At 38.2% G+C, this 19,255-nt stretch overlaps 1 protein-coding gene across 9 annotated transcripts in view; it reads left to right on the top strand.

Annotated features, from left to right (window-relative positions):
• Nucleotides 1–19,255, top strand: part of TFDP2 (transcription factor Dp-2 (E2F dimerization partner 2)) — an 89,228-nt gene that overhangs the window by 34,375 nt on the left and 35,598 nt on the right. Inside the window, exons 1-3 of one of the 9 annotated variants that reach the window (XM_014542709.1) lie at nt 998–1,185; nt 10,808–10,927; nt 12,451–12,547. The exons of 4 other annotated variants lie outside the window; for them this stretch is intronic. In XM_014542709.1, the coding sequence (XP_014398195.1) occupies nt 12,526–12,547 (22 nt within the window). In that variant the 5' untranslated portion in view covers nt 998–1,185; nt 10,808–10,927; nt 12,451–12,525. Of the gene's footprint in view, nt 1–997; nt 1,186–1,497; nt 1,587–10,807; nt 10,928–12,450; nt 12,548–18,775; nt 18,973–19,255 lie in introns of those variants that run through there. 4 more of the 9 variants (XM_014542710.1, XM_014542708.1, XM_005870009.2 and 1 more) reach the window with 4 other exon arrangements.

Here is a 19,255-nt window from a genome sequence, read left to right as displayed (position 1 = left end):
TTGTAACCCAATTTAATTTGCACCCTTACGTGATATCATTCTTTATTGGTATGTAAGAGTAACTTGTACGTAGTCTGTTTGCAAAGAAAAGTTTGACTAAGAAAAGCCTCTCTTTGATCTGTTTCATTGAATATATGTTTGAGTGTCTAACAGGCACTGTTTTAGACCCTGGGAATAGGACCCTGAACTAAGCACAATCCTCCCTCTGTTGGCGAGGCGCACTGTCAGAGGGCATCATTCAGATGAAGTGGTAACTAAGTGAATAAGCAGAGGTGCCTCACTCATCTCGGACAGGTGCACAAAGGAGCTCGGATAGAAACTGATAAACTCCCTGAAGGCAGGGTCTTTGTTTGGCTTTGTTTGTTGTGTTCACTGCTTTATCCCCAGAGCCCAGAATAGTGGTTGGCTCATAATAGGCATTCAATAAACATATATTGTTGATTGAAGAGTTTATTGTTTTGAATTTGTATAATCATAGACATGTACTTTAGTGAATAATTTTTACATTTAGGTAGTTGAAATTTTTATAATCTCAGTTACCTTATTTTTATATTTCTTACCTACATTTTGTTTCTCCTTGTGCCCAGAAATCCAGAAGCAGGAAACATTTATTAATATTAATAATTAGTCCTATGGTAACCTGACATGGCAAAGGATAGATTTTGAAAGCACCTTCAGAGGTCATCTTTTGTTCGGTTTCCTGCCCAGGAAAAACTGAATAAAATAGTTAGGTCTGTATCTTTACTCATTAAACAACTAGGACAACATAATTGGGTTCTCTCTTGAGAAAATCTAGAAAGGTACTTAACCCTAGATATAAAGGTACTAACCTGAAAATGTAGAACTTCTAACTGTGTGGGAGAGTGAAAAAAAACCAAGCCCAACTAAGCTGCTCTTTGTTGATATCAGAAATGGGCCTGTCATTCATTTTGGCATTGAAGCATAGCCTCCTATCTCGGGGGGCAGGACCAGGACTTTTTTTTCCTCCCTGAAGAGCTGGACAGTTATTACAGGTTGAAAAGCCCCGACCAATTTTTTAAGAGTTTGGCTTTTTTTTTTTTTCTTTTTGAAACTCATGGTGTTTTTACTCTGCTTTCAAGATGCGTTAAGGTCTCCTGCGTTTTGACTGCTTTGGAGCCAGCCAGTATCCCGACATGTACAATTCGAATTATGCAGGTTTCATGAGTAAGTTTAATCTTATTTTTTAGCTAGTTAAAATTCAAGTGCGTTTTAGAAAAAGGGAGTTAGGAATTTTATTTCACTACTTTTATTTTAGGTATAATTTAATCAACCTTTACTTTAAAAAAGCAAGATTTTATATTAAAATGTCCCTTTTGTCTCTAAGAGCTGCACTTTCAGTTTCTTTTGAAGTGTCGTTTTGTATTAGATAATATTCATAGGTCTTCTGAAAGACAGTTAACTCATCAATTTTCTTGAGCATCTTTTTAGTTTTACTCAGTATTTTAAATTGAGCTTCCTGAGCTCGATTGCTTATGTCTGACACAGTCTCAAGTTTCCAGTGAATGGTAACAAAGACTGTAGAGTGTTGTGGGTACTGCAGTGAGAGGCATGCTTCTTTAGACCAGGTAAGAGAGATCGTTTTGTTTCTTACTGCTGGGTGAGTTTTTACAGCGCTTATTTTATATAGTTTCAACTGCAGCAAAATTACATTGATAAGTAGCCAAGAGCACGCTGAATTCAAGACGTCCTTGCTTGTTGCAGACAGGAAAACTAGAGTATGGGGGTTGGGATTGGGGGGAAGGGTAGAGTAAGTTTAGTTTATCACTCAGTTACTTATATAAATCAATTAAAATGAGAAAATAATTCCGGAGCTCAGTTTTCTTCATCCAGGAACTAAGGAAGCAGTTGAGGAAATGCATAATTTTAAAGGTACTTCATGGTTAATTGCTTGTGAATGCAATTCAAATGATAGTTTTTACTTTCATTTCTTTCCAGTAGTTAATAAAATAAGCTTTGCCCGCAACTATGCACTTTTTTCATTTATGAAAACTTTTAAATTGTCAACAGTAAAGTATGCTTCCTCAGGATCCTTGGAATAAACCTGACACTTAAAAAAACATTTCAGCTTCTGTGGCTGTTTCATTTTTTTCCCCCCAGTACATTTTTCTTAAAAAGTATTTGTGCTTTGAAAATGTCAGCTGTATTCTAATGAAGCTCGGGCATTGTTTGCACATAAAGGGGCCGGTGCATTCCACAGCTTTATGGTTTATTATGAGGCACAGTGTGAGAGTGTGGGTGGCACCATTTGCTGTCTGCCTCTTGGGGTAGTGACTGCCATTATGTTAGTGTTGGATTGGCAAAGAATATATAACATGCAAGATCCTATGTGAATCTGGATACTGTGAAGAAAATCTTAACCCTAAACAATACCGAGTGAGCCCGGAATGTGTGACAACTTGATTGAGTTGGTCACTTCAAGAATACTCTTGAAGTCTGCGTTTGAGTTACAATGAATATCCTACCAGTCACATCTCTTGTTTTTGGATATATATAACATTTACTCATTCTTTGAACTTTAATAAGGAAATCAATGTTTCTAAGTAAACTATGACATTTTAAGTAGATGCAGTAAAATGCTAAATAATACATTTATTTGGAAAAAAGTTTTAAGCAACTTAGTGTGGGTGGGGAGGGGGAGTGAGAGGGAGAGGAGGTCAGGCAGAGAGCCTTTCTTTCAGTTAGGAAAGCTCTGTGAAGAAAAAAAGCAACAGATGTTTCTTCTGTTACAATTGAGGCTGTTTCATTCAAAATTCACAGTAGCTGAAATGGGGAGGGGAGGTCATAAATCTGACTTAATCAGCGAATAAATAAAACTTAGTTATTTAAATTTATTCTTTTATATTCCGGATTTGAGAATCAGTATAGGGTAACATTCTGAGTAACACCTTTTGAAGAGGCTTCTTAAAATCTTAAACATTTATGTGTAATGGAAATGTGAGAAAGTTAATTTTAGTGCATAAAAAGGTCATTAAATCATGTTAGGGAAAATCATTATAAAATATGTAAGGAATACTGCAGTTGCAACAGTTTGGAATTGCACAATAGGTACTAAGGCTCAAAACGAAATTGCAGTATGAAACATCATTCGAGTATAGTGGTAGATCATTTTATCTTCAATAAGAAGCATGAGACTTATTCCAGAAGGTCTTTGAATCTTCTTTGTGGGAGAAATATTTTAAGTTTATTTGAAATGATGCGTTCCAGTTTGCCTCTAAAAAGAAAGACCATAAGCTTAGATTTGGTTGCTAATGGAAAGAGGGGAAGAGGGAACTGTTTATCTGCTCAAAAGAGTGAGAAAGAAGAACTTGAAAGCTGCATGCATGCCAGGAGAGCTGTAAAGAAATCTACTTGAATTTGTGGGATAAATAATAAGTCACATAAAAACCTTTCCTTTTACTAGTAACATGAAGAGAAGTTCTGTGCACCTAGAAAGTGTGCATTTAATACGCATTTCAACTTTATGCAGTTTCTTAAAAGTTATCTCTTGTAAAACCAGCGTGCCAGATCTTTCACGTATTAGGCACTGATTAAAAATTGGACATACACTACACTGTGAAATTAGTAAAAATATGTACTAGTAATAACCAAAAAATTATTTGAACCATTTATGTATGGAGCAAATAGTAAGTGGTTTTCTAAATGCTTAATGGGTCTAAGGAGAAGACTGGAAAACATACTAATATTCAAGGAGATTATTAAAATTTTCTCTTGCTCTTAACTAGGACCTGTGGTCTACCCTGAAGATTTTCTTTGCTTTAAATAATAATGACAGAATTTAGAGATTTTGAAGCTTTTCAGATCATTGTTTTAATTAAGATTGAGATTCTAGCCCAAGAGGTTTGGCTCAGTGGATAGAGCATTGGCCTGTGGACTAAAGGGTCCCCGGTTCGATTCCAGTCAAGGGTACATGCCAGGGCTGTGGGCTCGATCCCCACTGGGGGGTGTGCAGGAGGCAGCTGATCAATGATTCTCTCTCATCATTGATGTTTCTATCTCTCTCCCCCTCTCCCTTCCTCTCTGAAATCAATAAAGATATCTTAAAAATAAATAAATAAAAATTCTATGCAATATTTTTAAAAAATTGAAATTCTAAAATTGATCTAAGTACATTTGGTTTTTAAAGGAATAGCATTATGTAGCAGTTGAGGATTTTTTCCTCTTTAAGATAAGTAAAATAACTTACTTGGAGTTTAAAGTAGATTTACGAACTATAGATTTGACTAACGTATGAAATATATATGTAACTTGGATGGAATAGACAGCCCTAAAAAAAAAGTTGGTGCCCCCTCCATGGGACAGATAACTGTGGCAGCATCATAGATTGTAGTTATCAAAAATGGGTGTCACTTTAAAAAAATGGGTGTCACTTATGATTATAAATGTAGGCATGAGTTACTTAACAAGGAAAACAGTATCAGCCACAGTAATGCAGAAATAGCTGAGACTATTGACCCTTCAAATTAAGAGGAATATACTGAAAGGTTCTGGAATAAGGTGTACCTGTGGTTCTTGCCTTATATGTGAACTCTTTAGCACAAAACTGAGGGCTGGGGAATCTGAGCCTTACCTACTCATTGTTCTCCAAGTCAGAATACCAAGAGAGTGACTGATTTAGGTATTCTCTCTGCTTTACATATGTGTGTGCAATTAGAAACAATCTCTGGGGAAGATTTGTCTGATGCCTGTATTTTTTTGAAAAGAAAACTTTTATATTATTATTTAGGAGCAGGTAAAATAGTATGTGTACTGTGCTTTAAGTATATATATAAGTATATTAACTCTATATTGTATGAAGGGGTCCAAGAACCCATCATGTAATAGAATGATTTCTTTCTACCAAATTTCAAGCAACCAATTATGAAATGAACTTTTTGGGATCTTGACTCTAAAGCTAGAGATCACCAACAGGGGGGCTTTGTTTTCGGCATTTTGCTCACGTGTGTTGCAAAGTTTGATAACTCTTGGCAATTTCTCTGACAAAAATATGAGGAGACTGTTAACTGAGCATTTAGGCAGGGGTCCTCAAACTTTTTAAATAGGGGGCCAGTTCACTGTCCCTCAGACCGTTGGAGGGCCGGACTATAGTTTAAAAAACAACTATGAACAAATTCCTATGCACACTGCACATATCTTATTTTGAAATAAAAAAACAAAACGGGAACAAATACAATATTTGTATTTGCATGTGGCCCGCGGGCCGTAGTTTGAGGACCCCTGATTTACTGTGTGCTAGGTAGACCCAGTAGAGGTTTGCAAAATCTTTTAATGGATAAAATTTTAATACAAAAGATTTTGTTGACATTGATGTCTGTCTAACTTTAAGATTTCTTGCTTCACTTAGCCGGTGTGGCTCACACACTGAAGGATCACGGGTTTGATTCCTAATCAAGAGCAAGTACCTGGGTTGCAGGTTCAATCCCCTTACCCCGGTTGGTCAGTCTCTCTCTGTCTCTCTCTCTCTCTCTTTCCCCCCTCCCTCCCTCTCTTCCTCTCTTCCTCTCTTCCTCCCTTCTACTCTCTCTAACCCCTAAACCCCTCCCTCCTTCTCTCCCTTCCACTCTTTCTAGAAAATATCCTCGTGCAAGAATTAGCAAAACAAAAAAAGTAGTTTCAGTAACAGCTTTCAAGTGAAGCATGTTGAAATAAGAATATTGATAACCTGCAGTTTTGAATGAGCTACTTAGTATATATAGTATTATGGAATACAATGATTCCCTTCTTTAATTTGCTAAGGAATGGAAAGAACTGCTTTAAAACTCTTAATTCATGGGTCTTTGGTCTTTTTGAGTTTGTGTCTTAAAGTTTTAAATTTATTTTAAGAACAGAACTTTTAAATTCTAGATCTGTCTGCAGTCTTTGGCGTCTTTTATAAATATTAGAAAAATAGCTCTCTTGACTGTAAATTTAAAGTGATTTCTTTGTTAGCACTGTCTGGGGCAGGGTGCCATTTCAGAGGGGTTGTGGGCTTCTTCACGAGGATTTCCAATGAAGAGCCCTTGGGGATTCTAATACTCAGAAGTTCTGATCCTTGTGGTTGCACCAGCTGCCTTGATCTGCTCCAGTCGTTCAGTAGCTGTTGGTATGAGATAAAACGCTCTGCTTCCCGCTCCTCTTAGTTCCTGGGCATGCAAACAGTGTCTGTGTGCCATCTGGTGGGTGTACCGGCTGTGGTGACAGTGCTAAAAGTAGTGGTTGAAAATAGGTTAGACATTGCAAAGATATAACATTTACGAAAAAGAGACTGAAGAAATGAGGGTCACTCAGCCCCCTCTCTCTTTAAAATGAAAATAGAGGTAAGTGTAGAGGAAAGAATCTACTTATACTCCATTATTTCCTTTACTTGAATAAAGAGAAAAACTTGAAACAGCCTTTCCCAATCTTGTGTGATCATAAGAATCATCTGAGGCATTTTTTAATAATGCGCATTCCACCTAGTTTCAGATTCTTTAGTGTCAAGTGGATTTCAGGAATGTGTGTTTTGAATAAGAGGGTCACTACCCTCTCTAACTCCCCTAACACACAGTGCATTTTATAACCAGATACATTTGGGAAGAATTGCTGTGATGAATTGGAATGACCAAGTTTGAGGCCATATGGTAAATGTAGCCAATTATTAATCAGAAGATACATTGTCCCAAAATGGGGAATTCTAATTAAGCAGGTGGAAAAGAAATGAGGACATTAAGAATTAAAAGGTTTCCTTGGCTGAGCAAGATAATAGAAAAGGGACAAAATGACATGTTTTAACAAAAGATGAAGAAGCCAGTGAAACAGCAGTAGGATCAAATTTGTAGATGAGACAAATGTTTTTGGATAGACATTTAAAAAATATGAAAGGGAAAGGTCTCACCAAAGGAACCTAATGAGAATGGATTGAATGATTTCTAAGATCTTTTAGCTTTGAGGTTTGATGAATTAAATGAAAGCAATTATAATAGCCCAGATACCAGAGCTTGAATTAAGGAGTTCCTTTAAGAAATGAAGAGGTGCTGTTTAAATCCTGGCATGTGGGAAGATGGGAGAAGAACTTTTTTTTTCTCCTTTCAAATTGAAAAATCCAGGGCATTTATGGTTCTGCATAGCAGATAAAGAAGGAACTTGCTCATTTTAAAAGATGTCCTCTAAGTCAAAATGCTTATCAAAGCCAAGAGAATAGATTTGATCCTCTAGGGAAAGTATGTAGGAAAGACTGACATAAAAGATTGAATGACTCATTTAGGAGTATGCCCTTAGGGCTAGAGCTATTTCTTGTTATGGCCATTTCAAGATCCCTTTCTTTGGTTCCTGGGGAGATTCTGGTTAGGTGTCTGTTGGGGGAATCCTAGAAGTCCTGCATTCTCACAGTTGCAGAAACAGGCTCTTGCTTCCATGCCATGACCTGGAGGAACGTGCATTTCAGATCCTCTGCCCTTACCTCTGCACTAGAGGATGCTTGTTCTCTATTTCGGAACCAACTACAGAGGGAAAGGTTTTAGAGGTCACTTTAACCATTGTACTTTGGAGAGATTACGAACTTTTATCTTCTGTTTCTCACTCCTCCCATTTATAGCAATATTGTGGTCACCCACATTGAAAAGTTTAGATTTACTCTTAGGAAGTTTGGTGAATATGATTGAGTACAAATGCAATAAAATGCAACATAACAGGGTTAAAATGTGCAGATCAGTAATGCACATTATAGCAATACTAGTAGCTACCTATAAATAGAATAACAACTTTAAAATTTGAATATGTTTAATTATAAAAATGAAGGCAGTCAGAGTAACTACAAGGTTTATTTATTTACCTTTAATCCTGACCTGCACATTATACATGGGTGTGCTATTTTACTTACAGGTTTGGTATTTCTAGTTAGATATGTTATCTTTTTACATTAAGCATGAGTTATTAATACATGTTTCATTTATAAGATAATGCTGTTGATCTATGGGGCCTGAGTATTTTCTAAATAAAGGTGATATCCATCCCCTGAGCCATCCATGTCGTTTCTCCCTAGTCCACTGTCTTCAGTGACAGATAACTGCTTTCTAGGTGGCTGGTTGGCTGAAGGTTGTGGGATCTTTTCTCTCTGCAAAATGAATTGGCCTATTCCAGAACCAGTCTGTGACTTGATCTATTTGAAATGAACCGATAATCCTTTACAACAGGTATTCATAAGTAGTTAAAAGGAAATGTTAATCTAGTCACTGTTCATCACTAATGAATAAAGCATGTGATGCTGTCACATAAACAGCAGATCAGTGGAGCAGAATAGAAAGGTAATAAATTGACCCAAATAAGTAAAAAGATCAAGGTTGCATTTTGTATCACATTGTGGAGTTGGGGAGTGGATTATTCATTAAAAGTAGCCATCTGGCCCTAGCCAGTTTTGCTCAGTGGATAGCGCATCGGCCTGCAGACCAAAGGATCCTGGGTTTGATTCCGGTCAAGGGCATGTACCTTAGTTGCAGGCTTCTCCCTGGCCTGGGCCCTTGGTCAGGGCTTGTGCAGGAGGCAACCAATCGATTTGTTTCTCTCACATTGATGTTTCTCTCCGTCTTTCCCTCTCTCTTCCACTCTCCCTAAAAATCAATGGAAAAATATCCTCGAGTGAGGATTAACAACAACAACAAAAAGTAGCCATCTGGAAAAAAAGACAATTGGAACTTGCACTTCTCACATCAAATAATTTCAGATGGATCAAGCATGTAAAGTCTTAAATGAAGGCATTTAACTATTACAAGAAAACATGGGGAGTATTTTATACCGTCTTAGCATATAACTAATGAGAATTCATTTCAAAAAACAGCATATCCGCCCTAACCGGTTTGGCTCAGTGGATAGAGCATTGGCCTGCGGACTAAAGGGTCCCAGGTTCTATTCCGGCCAAGGGCACATGCCTGGGTTGCTGGCTCTCGATCCCCCCCAGTGGGGGGCGTGCAGGAGACAGCCAATCAGTGATTCTCATCATTGATGTTTCTATCTCTCTCCCTTCCTCTCTGCAATCAATAAAAAAATATATTTAAAAAACAAAAAGAACAGCATACCCAACTGGAAATACCGAACCTGGAGGCAAATAAAATATGCATAGCATGTTCATATACAGTGTACACCTCTAGGGTATAGAGCAGCCGTGGGCAAACTACGGCCCGCGGGCCAGATCCGGCCAGTTTGAAATGAATAAAACTAAAAAAAAAAAAAGACTGTACCCTTTTATGTAATGATGTTTACTTTGAATTTATATTAGCTCACACAAACACTCCATCCATGCTTTTGTTCCGGCCCTCCGGTCCAGTTTAAGAACCCATTGTGGCCCTGGAGTCAAAAAGTTTGCCCACCCCTGGTATAGAGGAATGATAAACTTTGTAGTTACGCTGACTTCCTTTATTTTTATGTTTGAATATAGACCTCTATGTATGATATAAAAGTCATAAAAGGGACGAACTATAAAATTGACTGCATTTTTTTTAATGTGCAAAGAAAGGCATATATAAAAAAGCAAAAGACAAAGGTCAAATTGGTACAAATAATTGCAGCATGTATAACAAAGAATATACTAATTCCTTCAATATATAAAGAGGGTCTATCAATAAAAAAAAAATCACTAACAGCCAATAGAAAGATGGGCATAATTCTCAGGAAGGAAAATTTAGATGACTTTTAAACAAAACAAGTCAGCCTTATTCATAATAATAAAACCAAAATAGAATAAAAATTAGATACTATTTTTAACCTAAAAATTGACAGAAGTAAAGTTTGATAACATAGAGTTGGTAAGGATATAAGGGAATAGACACTTTCATACATTTTGAAGGGAGGGTAAGTTGGTACAACCAATGTGTGTAAAGAGTCATTGCAGTATTATTTGTAGGAATAAAATATTTTACTTTTAAAAGTGTTTGTAATACGTAGTCCATTACTAAAAGACTCAATAAGTAAACTGCTATAGCCATAAGAAGAAATACTATGTAGCTAACAAAGAAAACATTGAGGCAAACTACATAAGATAAATGCCTGTTACTAAGTGTGAAAAAGCAACATGCAAACTGATACAGTATTCAATCTTATATGTAAGGAAAAGGGATGTTTATGCTTTTATGTTTATATATGTCTAGCCATAACCGGTTTGGCTCACTGGATAGAGCGTCGGCCTGCGGACTCAAGGGTCCCAGGTTCGATTCTGGTCAAGGGCATGTACCTTGGTTGCAGGCACATCCCCAGTAGGGGTGTGCAGGAGGCAGCTGATCTATGTTTCTCTCTCATCGATGTTTCTAACTCTCTATCCCTCTCCTTTCCTCTCTGTAAGAAACCAATAAAATATATTTAAAAAATAAAAATAAATAAATAAATATATATGTCTAGAATATTTCTGGAAGCTTATAAATGAACTGGCACCAGGAGCTGTCTCTAGAGAAGGGAATGGTTAGATGGTAGTTGAGGTTGGGAGGAAACTTAGTTTTCACTGTATACTCTTGTCTCATGAATTTGTATCATCGGCTTCCATCATTCATTCATTCACCCAACACGTATTTGTTGAACTCTGCTGTATCCCAGGTACTATGCTAGGTGCTAAAGATAGAGCAGTGAATGAGATAACAAAGCCCTATCCTTGCAGAACTTAGGATTCTAAGAGTGGGTGAGGCTATGGATAGCTAATAATTTCATAAGCAAGTAAATATAAATGTGCAATATGTCAGTAAGAGGTCAGTACGGGCCTAGCGAGTAAATATAAGTGTGCAGTATGTCAGTAAGAGGTCAGTACAGGCCTACCTCGTTTTATTGTGCTTTGCTTTATTGTGCTTCACAGATGTTGCATTTTTTACAAATTGAAGGCAAGACCCTCTACCAGCAGAAAGATTACGACTCACTCTATTGTGGTACTCGCTCTAATTGCGGTGATTTGGAATGAACCCTCAATATCTCTGAGGTATGCCTGTACTCTGGTGAAAAAATCATAGTAAGTAAGGAAGTGCTGATATAGGCTGGTCAGAAATCTCTGAAGCAGTGATGACTGAGCAGAGACTTGAAGGAAGCTGGGGAATACGGCACGGCACGTAGAGATATCTGGGGGAAGAAAGTTGCAGGCAGAGGAAACTAAGAACAGAGGTCATGAGCCATAAATTTGCTTGGCATGTCTTGAGGAATAACCGAGAAGTCTGAATGTAGTGGAATGAAGTAGGGAGAGATGGACAGGTAATGAGGTCAGAAACAAGTGGTACTGGTAGCATAGGGCTCGGCTCTGTAAAGCTGTATGACGTTTACACCGACAGATGCAAGGCCAGCTGGATGTTTTGAAGGTAATTGCTCCACATAGCACAATTACTCTGACTGCTGGGTGGGGGTAGGACAGTGTTCATCACTGGAATAATGTGAGCTGCTTATGTAACTTAACATTTTCTAGTAGCCACATTTAAAAAGGTAAAAAGAAACAGGTAAACTTCACTTTAATGATAGATTTTATTTAACCCAATATATCTGAAATTATCATTCAGCATGTAATCAATATTAGCACATTATCAACTAGATACTGTACATGTTTGGGATACTTGGCCTTCAAAATCTGATGAGTATTTTACACTTAGATCAGATCTCAATTTATTTTTTATTTTTTATTTTTTTTTAAAGAGAAACATCGATCAGCTGCCTCCTGCACATCTCCTACTGGGGATGTGCCCGCAACCCAGGTACATGCCCTTGACCGGAATCGAACCTGGGACCTTTTCAGTCCGCAGGCCAACGCTCTATCCACTGAGCCAAACCGGTTTCGGCCAGATCTCAATTTAGATGTTAAATTTTCTCAACAGTTAAGGTGACATGTAGTACTATCAAAAGGGAAACTATTTTATACTGCTTTAGTTTTTAAGTTTAATTAAAATTTAGTAAATTTAAAATTTCAAGTTCTCAGTCACACTAGTCACATTTCAAGTGCTTAATAGCCACAAGTGTCTAGTGACTACTGTATAGGACAGCATTAGAATAGAATTGGGGGCAGAGGTGGGAATGCAGAAGCAGGTTGATGAATCAGTAATTTAAACAAGAGATGGTGACTTGGACCAGAGTGATAGCAGTGGAGTGGGTGAGAAGAGGTATTCAAGATAAATTTTAAAGATAGAGCTGACGGGATTTATTATTGGAGTGAATGTAGGATATAAAAGAAAGGGAGAAGTCAACAGTGATCTTTGAGGAATAGAGTTGGCATTTACTGAGATGAAGAGAGATGGGAGAAGGAGGCTTCGGAAGGGATGGGGAGCAGTCAGGAGTTAGATTTGGGGTGTTAAGTTTGAGATACTTACTAAACATAAAAATGGGGATACAAGAAATGATAGCTGGATATGTGAATCTGAAGGTTAGGAGAGAGGTTTAATCTGAAGAACTATATGTGAGAGACAGCAGACCACCTAGGGAGGAAGAGTTGGAGGACCAAACCAAGGGGCTTCCGAATGTTTTTAGAGAAGAAGCCAGCAATCAAGACAGAAGAAGCCAGTGAGTTAGAAGAACCATAGAGAATGGTGGTTTGGATGCCAAATGAAGAGTGTCTCAAAGGAAGGTATGAGTTTTTTTAAGCATCTAATAGTTTAAAGTAACTTGAAAGCTGAGAATTGACCATTGGATTTAACAACATGAAGATGATCTTGACAAGAACTGTTTCAGTGAAGTTGTTGGGGAGAAGTGGGAGTGGGTTTAAAAAAACAACAACAGTGGAGAAATGGAGCTTGCAAATGTTGATGGGTTTTGTGAATTTTGCTGTAGAGTGCAACAGAAATGAGTTGGGAGCCAGAGTTATGCATTGTTTGCTTTTTAGATGAAAGAAATACGGCATGTTTCTGTGTGAATGAGAATGATCTAGCAGAGAGGGAAAGATGGCGATGATTCAGGAGACTTAAAAGAGACAGTACCTGGAGAGATGTCATTTAGACAAATACATGAGCTACCTGTTTAAAAAATAGCCCCAATTGAGATAACAGAAGAAGAGAAACAAAAGCGTTGTATTATCTGTAATTAGTCTCTTACTAATAAATATAAAATTGTGTAGGTCACTTTTCCCCATTATTTTTTTTTTTTTAATTAAGGTACTAGACGGCCTGGTGCATGAATTTGTGCATGGGTGGGGTCTGGCCGCCTGCCCCAATGGGGGCCGATTGGGGCAGGGCCGGTGGGGGGGAGGGGACGCGGGAGGTTGGCCAGCCAGCCCTGCCCCCGGTTGGGGTGGGAGGCGGCCGCTCAGGGGCCAGGCTGGCTTTGGGGGGGGAGGGGCCACAGGCGGTTGGGCAGGGCCCATCGGCCCGATAGGACCAGTTGGCCGCTGCAATGCGTGTCATAGCGACCTGTTGTTCCGTCATTCCAGTTGCTTGGCTTTTATATATATTGATAATTTACATGTAGTAGATTACATTTGATAAACACATACACCACCACAATCTAGGTCATATTAAAACTTTTATATTTAAGGCTGTAGGCCTGCTTGTCCTATGAGGTTGGAACCTGTACATATGTGATATACAACTATTTCTGCTTTGACATATTTGTAAACCCATAAAATAGGCATATTCTTTCCTACAGTAAGTTACTAATTTGGTTCTACTAGGAGGATGTGATACAGGCTTGGGTTAGGAAGGTTTTTCCAAAAGCTAATTCAGACAAAAAAACAATTTTTTTTCCAGAAAGTCAGTGCTGTGAAAAAATAATTTATACTGGCATCATGTAGACAAACCACAATTATTTGACTGCTTTTTTTTTTCATTTTAATTGGACATATTGAAGGTGATTAACTGGAACTGGAAGAATGATGAGTGAAAGAAATCACTACTGTCTAGACAATTCTAATGGAAAACAGAAAGTTCCATTTACTCAAAATTGAAATAAATTTTGAGTCAAAATTTTGTGTCTGTGCCAAGATTTGGCATAAGGTTTTACCTCTTTTTCCTAGCCACTTCCCAAGGTGATTGATCTCATTTAGTTAATTCAGGGAATTTCCAGAACCAAAACCCAGGCAGGTCTCTAAGTTTTTGTTTTTAATAAGTGCATCAAGTACCAGGAATTGGCTTCTGGACAGTATTGGGTCCCTGTTGCCAAGAAGCTGGGAATTATGGCCAAGCCATTATGCAAAAATGTTTAGACTTGGTTTGGTTTTACTTCTTTTAACCTGACAGGTATTTTGGGGACTGAATGTTTGTAACCTATTTAAATATGTCCTTTTGACCTATTTATTATTTTGACCTAGTTTATTCAGTGAAAGTAAATTGTGTAAATACGTACATGGCTTTTATTTTTGAATAATACAACTATTGAAATCCCAGTGGAGCCCCTTTAATTGCTTATAAAACAGATTTTATTTTTACTAATAAAAAAAAATGCAACCTGGCCTGTGTGGTTCAGTGGTTGAGTGTTGACCAATGAACCAGGCTGTCACTGTTCAATTCCCTGTCCAGGCACATCTCTGCCAACTCAGGGCATTATCTACCTACTTAATCTTCATCAATCTGGTAGATGAAAATTTTTCTTTTTTTTTAAGTTTTAATTTTTTATTATTAAAATCAAGCATTTTTCATATGATCATTGACATTACTATTTCTTCATGTATTTGGCTTATTTTTATATTAGGGTATTGTCTTATTGTCATTGATTTATAAGTGGGAAGTTAAATAAAAATTCTTAAGGATAGTAATCCAGTGATCTATGTGTTGCAGAATTGTTTATCAACTCTGAGATCTCTTTTAAGTATATTTGGTCTGTTGTTACTTAGATAATACTTATTTTTAGGTAGTCAAATCTGTCAGTCTCTTTTCAGTTAAGATTTCTAAATTCTATAACATGCTTGGAAGGGCCTTCCTTATTCCCAAATTATTAAAAAAATAGTTTTATTTCTTCTAATACTTCTATGGCTTTACTTTTCTTTTTCCTTTTTTTTTTACAGTTTTAATTTTCATATTTAAATATTTTATCTTTCTGGAATTTATTTTTGTGCAAGATGAGAAATTGAAATATAAGGTTTTGTTTAGTCAGATGGACAATTTTTTGTTTCAACAAGTGTTTCTAAAATATTCCATCCTTTCTTCATTGGTTTGAAATGCTACCTTTACCATATATAGAATTTTCATATAGAGATGAAGTACTTTCTGGACTTTAATTTCTCTTTTGTGAATCTGTTTATCTGGTTCTTAGCCAGTGTCACATTATTTCAGTCACTTTAGCGAAGTAATAATTTTGAAATCTGGTAGGCTAAAATTCCCTTTTCCCCATTATTCCTTTTTTTTCAATATTCTTGGCTGTTCTACTCAATATTCTTGGCCTTTCCTCTTCTACTTTAGAATCAATTTTATTAAGTTTCCTCTAAATTCTTTTGTATCAGTTGACATGATATTTCTCTTTTTGGTTTTGACCAATGTTTTATATTCTTCATTTTTTTTTAGTGTTAGGGTTAAAATTGGGGTCAAGTGGTTTCCTAACCCTAATTATCTTTTTTTGTTGCTTTACTGTTTTTGGCGTTTGCTCCTAACAGTGTATTAGAGATGACCTCATCTTAAACATTCAGCAGTATTAAGATCATTTTAAAAATCTATCTGAGCCCTAGCTGGTTTGGCTCAGTGGATAGAGCATTGACCTGCAGACTAAAGGGTCCCAGGTTCAATTCTGGTCAGGGCACATGCCTGGGTTGTGGGCTCGATCCCCAGTAGGGGGCATGCAGGAGGCAGCTGGTCAGTGATTCTCTCTCATCATTGATGTTTCTCTCCTTTTCTCTCTCTCTCTCTCTCTCTCTCTCTCTCTCTCTCTCTCTTTCTCTCTCTCTCTCTCTTCCTCTGTGAAATCAATAAAATATATATTTTTAAAAATCCATCTGAGAGCCAGACTTTTCCAGGCTGTTCTTCTTCACATGGATCTGTGGTGTGTGCTTTTGCCTGGGGCTGAGTTTATGGCATGTATGTATCAGTTACATAGCTCTTCCTCCCCTAGAATCATAGATTATTCTCCAGTTTGGCAGATTCTTAAACTATTGAATAACCATATTTAGAGAGTTTTTATTTTATTTTATTTATTTATTTAATATTTTACTGGTTTTTTACAGAGAGGAAGGGAGAGGGATAGAGAGTTAGAAACATCGATGAGAGAGAAATATCGATCAGCTGCCTCCTGCACACTCCCCACTGGGGATGTGCCCGCAACCAAGGTACATGCCCTTGACTGGAATCGAACCCGGGACCCTTGAGTCCGCAGGCCGACGCTCTATCCACTGAGCCAAACTGGTCAGGGCTAGAGAGTTTTTATAATAACCTTAATCTTTAGCAATTAATAGGATGTTATTTTTTAAAAAAATTTTTATTGATTTCAGGGAGGAAGGGAGAGTGAGAGAGAGAGAGAGAAACATCCGTGATGAGGGAATCATTGATCATCTGCCTCCTGCATGTCCCCTATTGGTGACTGAGCCCACAACTTGGGCATGCGCCCTGACCGAGAATTGGACCGTGACTTCCTAGTTCATAGGTCGATGCTCAACCTATGAGCGGCGCTGGCCAGGCAGGACTGGATATTCAAATTTACTTCAAACTTAGTGTAAGCTATGATACCTGTTAAAAAGTAAGAAAAGATACAATGTAGGCTACATTACAGGAAGTATGGCATCCAGATTAGAAAAGGTAATAGCTCCAATCTATGCTAACCAGTTTTTATAGACTCATACAGTGATTTTGTACCAGGGACTAAACCAGATGCTAGGGTGCGAAGCTGAGAGACATAGCCCACTTATAGTAGAACTATTGGTAAATGGTAATAGGCTCTATGAAAAGCCAGAGGAAGGGGATCCAGGCCCTAGACCACAGAGGCAGGGACAGCATTTAAGGAGGAGGTGCCACAGAGCACAGGCTGGAGAGGTGGAGCCATGGCCCTCACCAGCTATGAGACCTTGTACAAATCATTTAACCTCACTCTGTCTCATTGTCTTCATGTGTAAAAGGAAGTCAGTAGCAATGTATTTCACACGGTTATCCTGAGCATTAATGAGGTGATGTATATATGTGAAGTCTCTAGAGTAGACTCTGGCCCACAGTAGTAACTCAGGAAATGGTATGAAATCCCATTTTGAAGTGTTAGAAGGTAGTTGTCCCATCAGAGACAGACTTCCCAGCTGAAGGAATGGTGTACACCAAAGCCGGGGGAGTTAAGCTGGGCCTTTTCGGGACTGCAGAGTATTTCATGATTGGAGTGTGGGGTGCCTGGGGGGAGTCGCTAAAATAAAACTGGGAAGGGAGGCTTCTGTTTGGAGACCAGGAGCTTTGTGCCGTGTTGAGGAATCTGAGAGGCATTTAGGAAGTGTCCTGGGGTCCTTGAAGGTCTGAAGTTGAAGGGGAGTGTCCAGACCAGTTTCACCAGTTGAAAGACTGGTTTGTTGTAGATGTGTGGATGGGGAGGGGAGCTGTTTGAAGTGAACAGTGGTGCTCAGCCCTGGCTGCGCTGGGAACCATCTGGAGAACTTTTAACGGTCTGGTGCCCAAGTTGCCTCTATATCAATTATATCAACAGCCCTGGGGGTAGAACCCAGGCATTGCTTCCCAGACAGTCCCACTGCACAGCCACGGTTGTGAACCATGGTAACTGCATTCAAACCAGATTTGATAAAGTTCTCAATTAAAGAAGTGCCCACCAATTAAAGGATCCAGGGAATGATAAGTAAGATATGGTGGTCAGTTGGTTGAGGAGGGGGTTGATTATTTCTGGAGTGGGTCTCTGGGTGGACGTTGATCAATGCTCAGTTGTATACCAAGACTGAGAACATGAAAGAGAAGCAGATTTGGGTCTGAGGCTTTATTGAGTGAGCATGAGAAAGATAATGTGATTTTAAAATGTGGATATCGAGGGAAAATGATACCCAACCAATGGGCAGAGAGGGAAACTGAAGGGGCAGAGCCAATGGTATAGTTGAAAACTCAGGGGACAGTGAGTACATAATTGATGACTAAGATGCTTGAGGAGACTGGAAGTGTAGAGCAGACATGAAAGAAGTAATTTATATGAGAATTTCCACTCAGAGAGACACAAGTAAAAGTATGTGAGGGTGCAGATAGGTCACAGGTTGAGGAAGAAGGGCTGTCAGTTAGTCTGATGGTCTGTTATCCTTACTGCAGGGGACATGAGTATCTCTGAGAATCAGGAGGTGAGAGAAGGGGATTAAGGAGTATGAGCGAGTTTAGTGAGCTGAGGAAGGAAGTGTCTTTGTAGCCCTGCTCTTAAATGTTGGTTTTTTCCCGGAGTTTCAGGATTGACTCTCCTTCACATATATACTTGCTGGGTAATCTCCTTCGTTACATCACATTACACTGCTACTTTCTAGGAGAAACTTTGATAAACTGAAGTTTGGAGCAGTTAAGTAGTTGATATGGTATTTCAGAAGATTATTGGTTGGCTTAGGGGGGCGATGCCCTGATACCATAATTCAGTGGTTCTCAACCTTCCTAATGCCACGACCCTTTAATACAGTTCCTCATGTTGTGGTGACCCCCAACCATAAAATTATTTTCGTTGCTACTTCATAACTGTAATTTTGCTACTGTTATGAATCGTAATGTAAATATCTGATATGCAGGATGTATTTTCATTGTTACAAATTGAACATAATTAAAGCATAGTGATTAATCACAAAAACAATATGTAATTATATATGTGTTTTCCGATGGTCTTAGGCGACCCCTGTGAAAGGGTCGTTCAACCCCCAAAGGGGTTGTGACCCACAGGTTGAGAACCGCTGCCATAATTTAAAATTTAACCCTTTTCGGTCCAACGTGGAGGCTGACTCGACAGACCAGGCACTAGGAGCAGGTCCAACATCAAGGCTGAGGTCGACACCACAAACCTGTTCAACATTCAATCCCGTCAATTAATTTGGACCAGACTGTTTGAATTCCAAAAATAAAATTGGACCGCAAAGGGTTAAAGTGTTGAAATCACTTGAAAATCCTACAATTTCCAACATTTTTAACCTAGGTAGCATTATATTTTTTTTTCTCTATTGTAGTGAAACGTCAAAAAACTACCAACTTGATATTTTGAAAACATGTTAACTTTTAGTATAAATATTTTATATTTATATTATAAAGAAATTCTAATATGCTTTCTACTTTATTTTATTTTTTTACTTTATACTTTTTTTGTTCTATGTCTAATAAAGATCTAACTGAATTTCTCAACTCTGATATTAACTATTAGAGGCCCGGTGCACGAAGTACATGCACTTGGGGCGGGGGGGGGGGGGGGGGGGGCCACCCGG

This window comes from Myotis brandtii, unplaced genomic scaffold (assembly GCF_000412655.1).
Source record: "Myotis brandtii unplaced genomic scaffold, ASM41265v1 scaffold312, whole genome shotgun sequence".
NCBI classification, from domain to species: Eukaryota; Metazoa; Chordata; class Mammalia; order Chiroptera; family Vespertilionidae; genus Myotis; species Myotis brandtii.
This window is presented reverse-complemented; position numbering and strand designations above follow the sequence as displayed.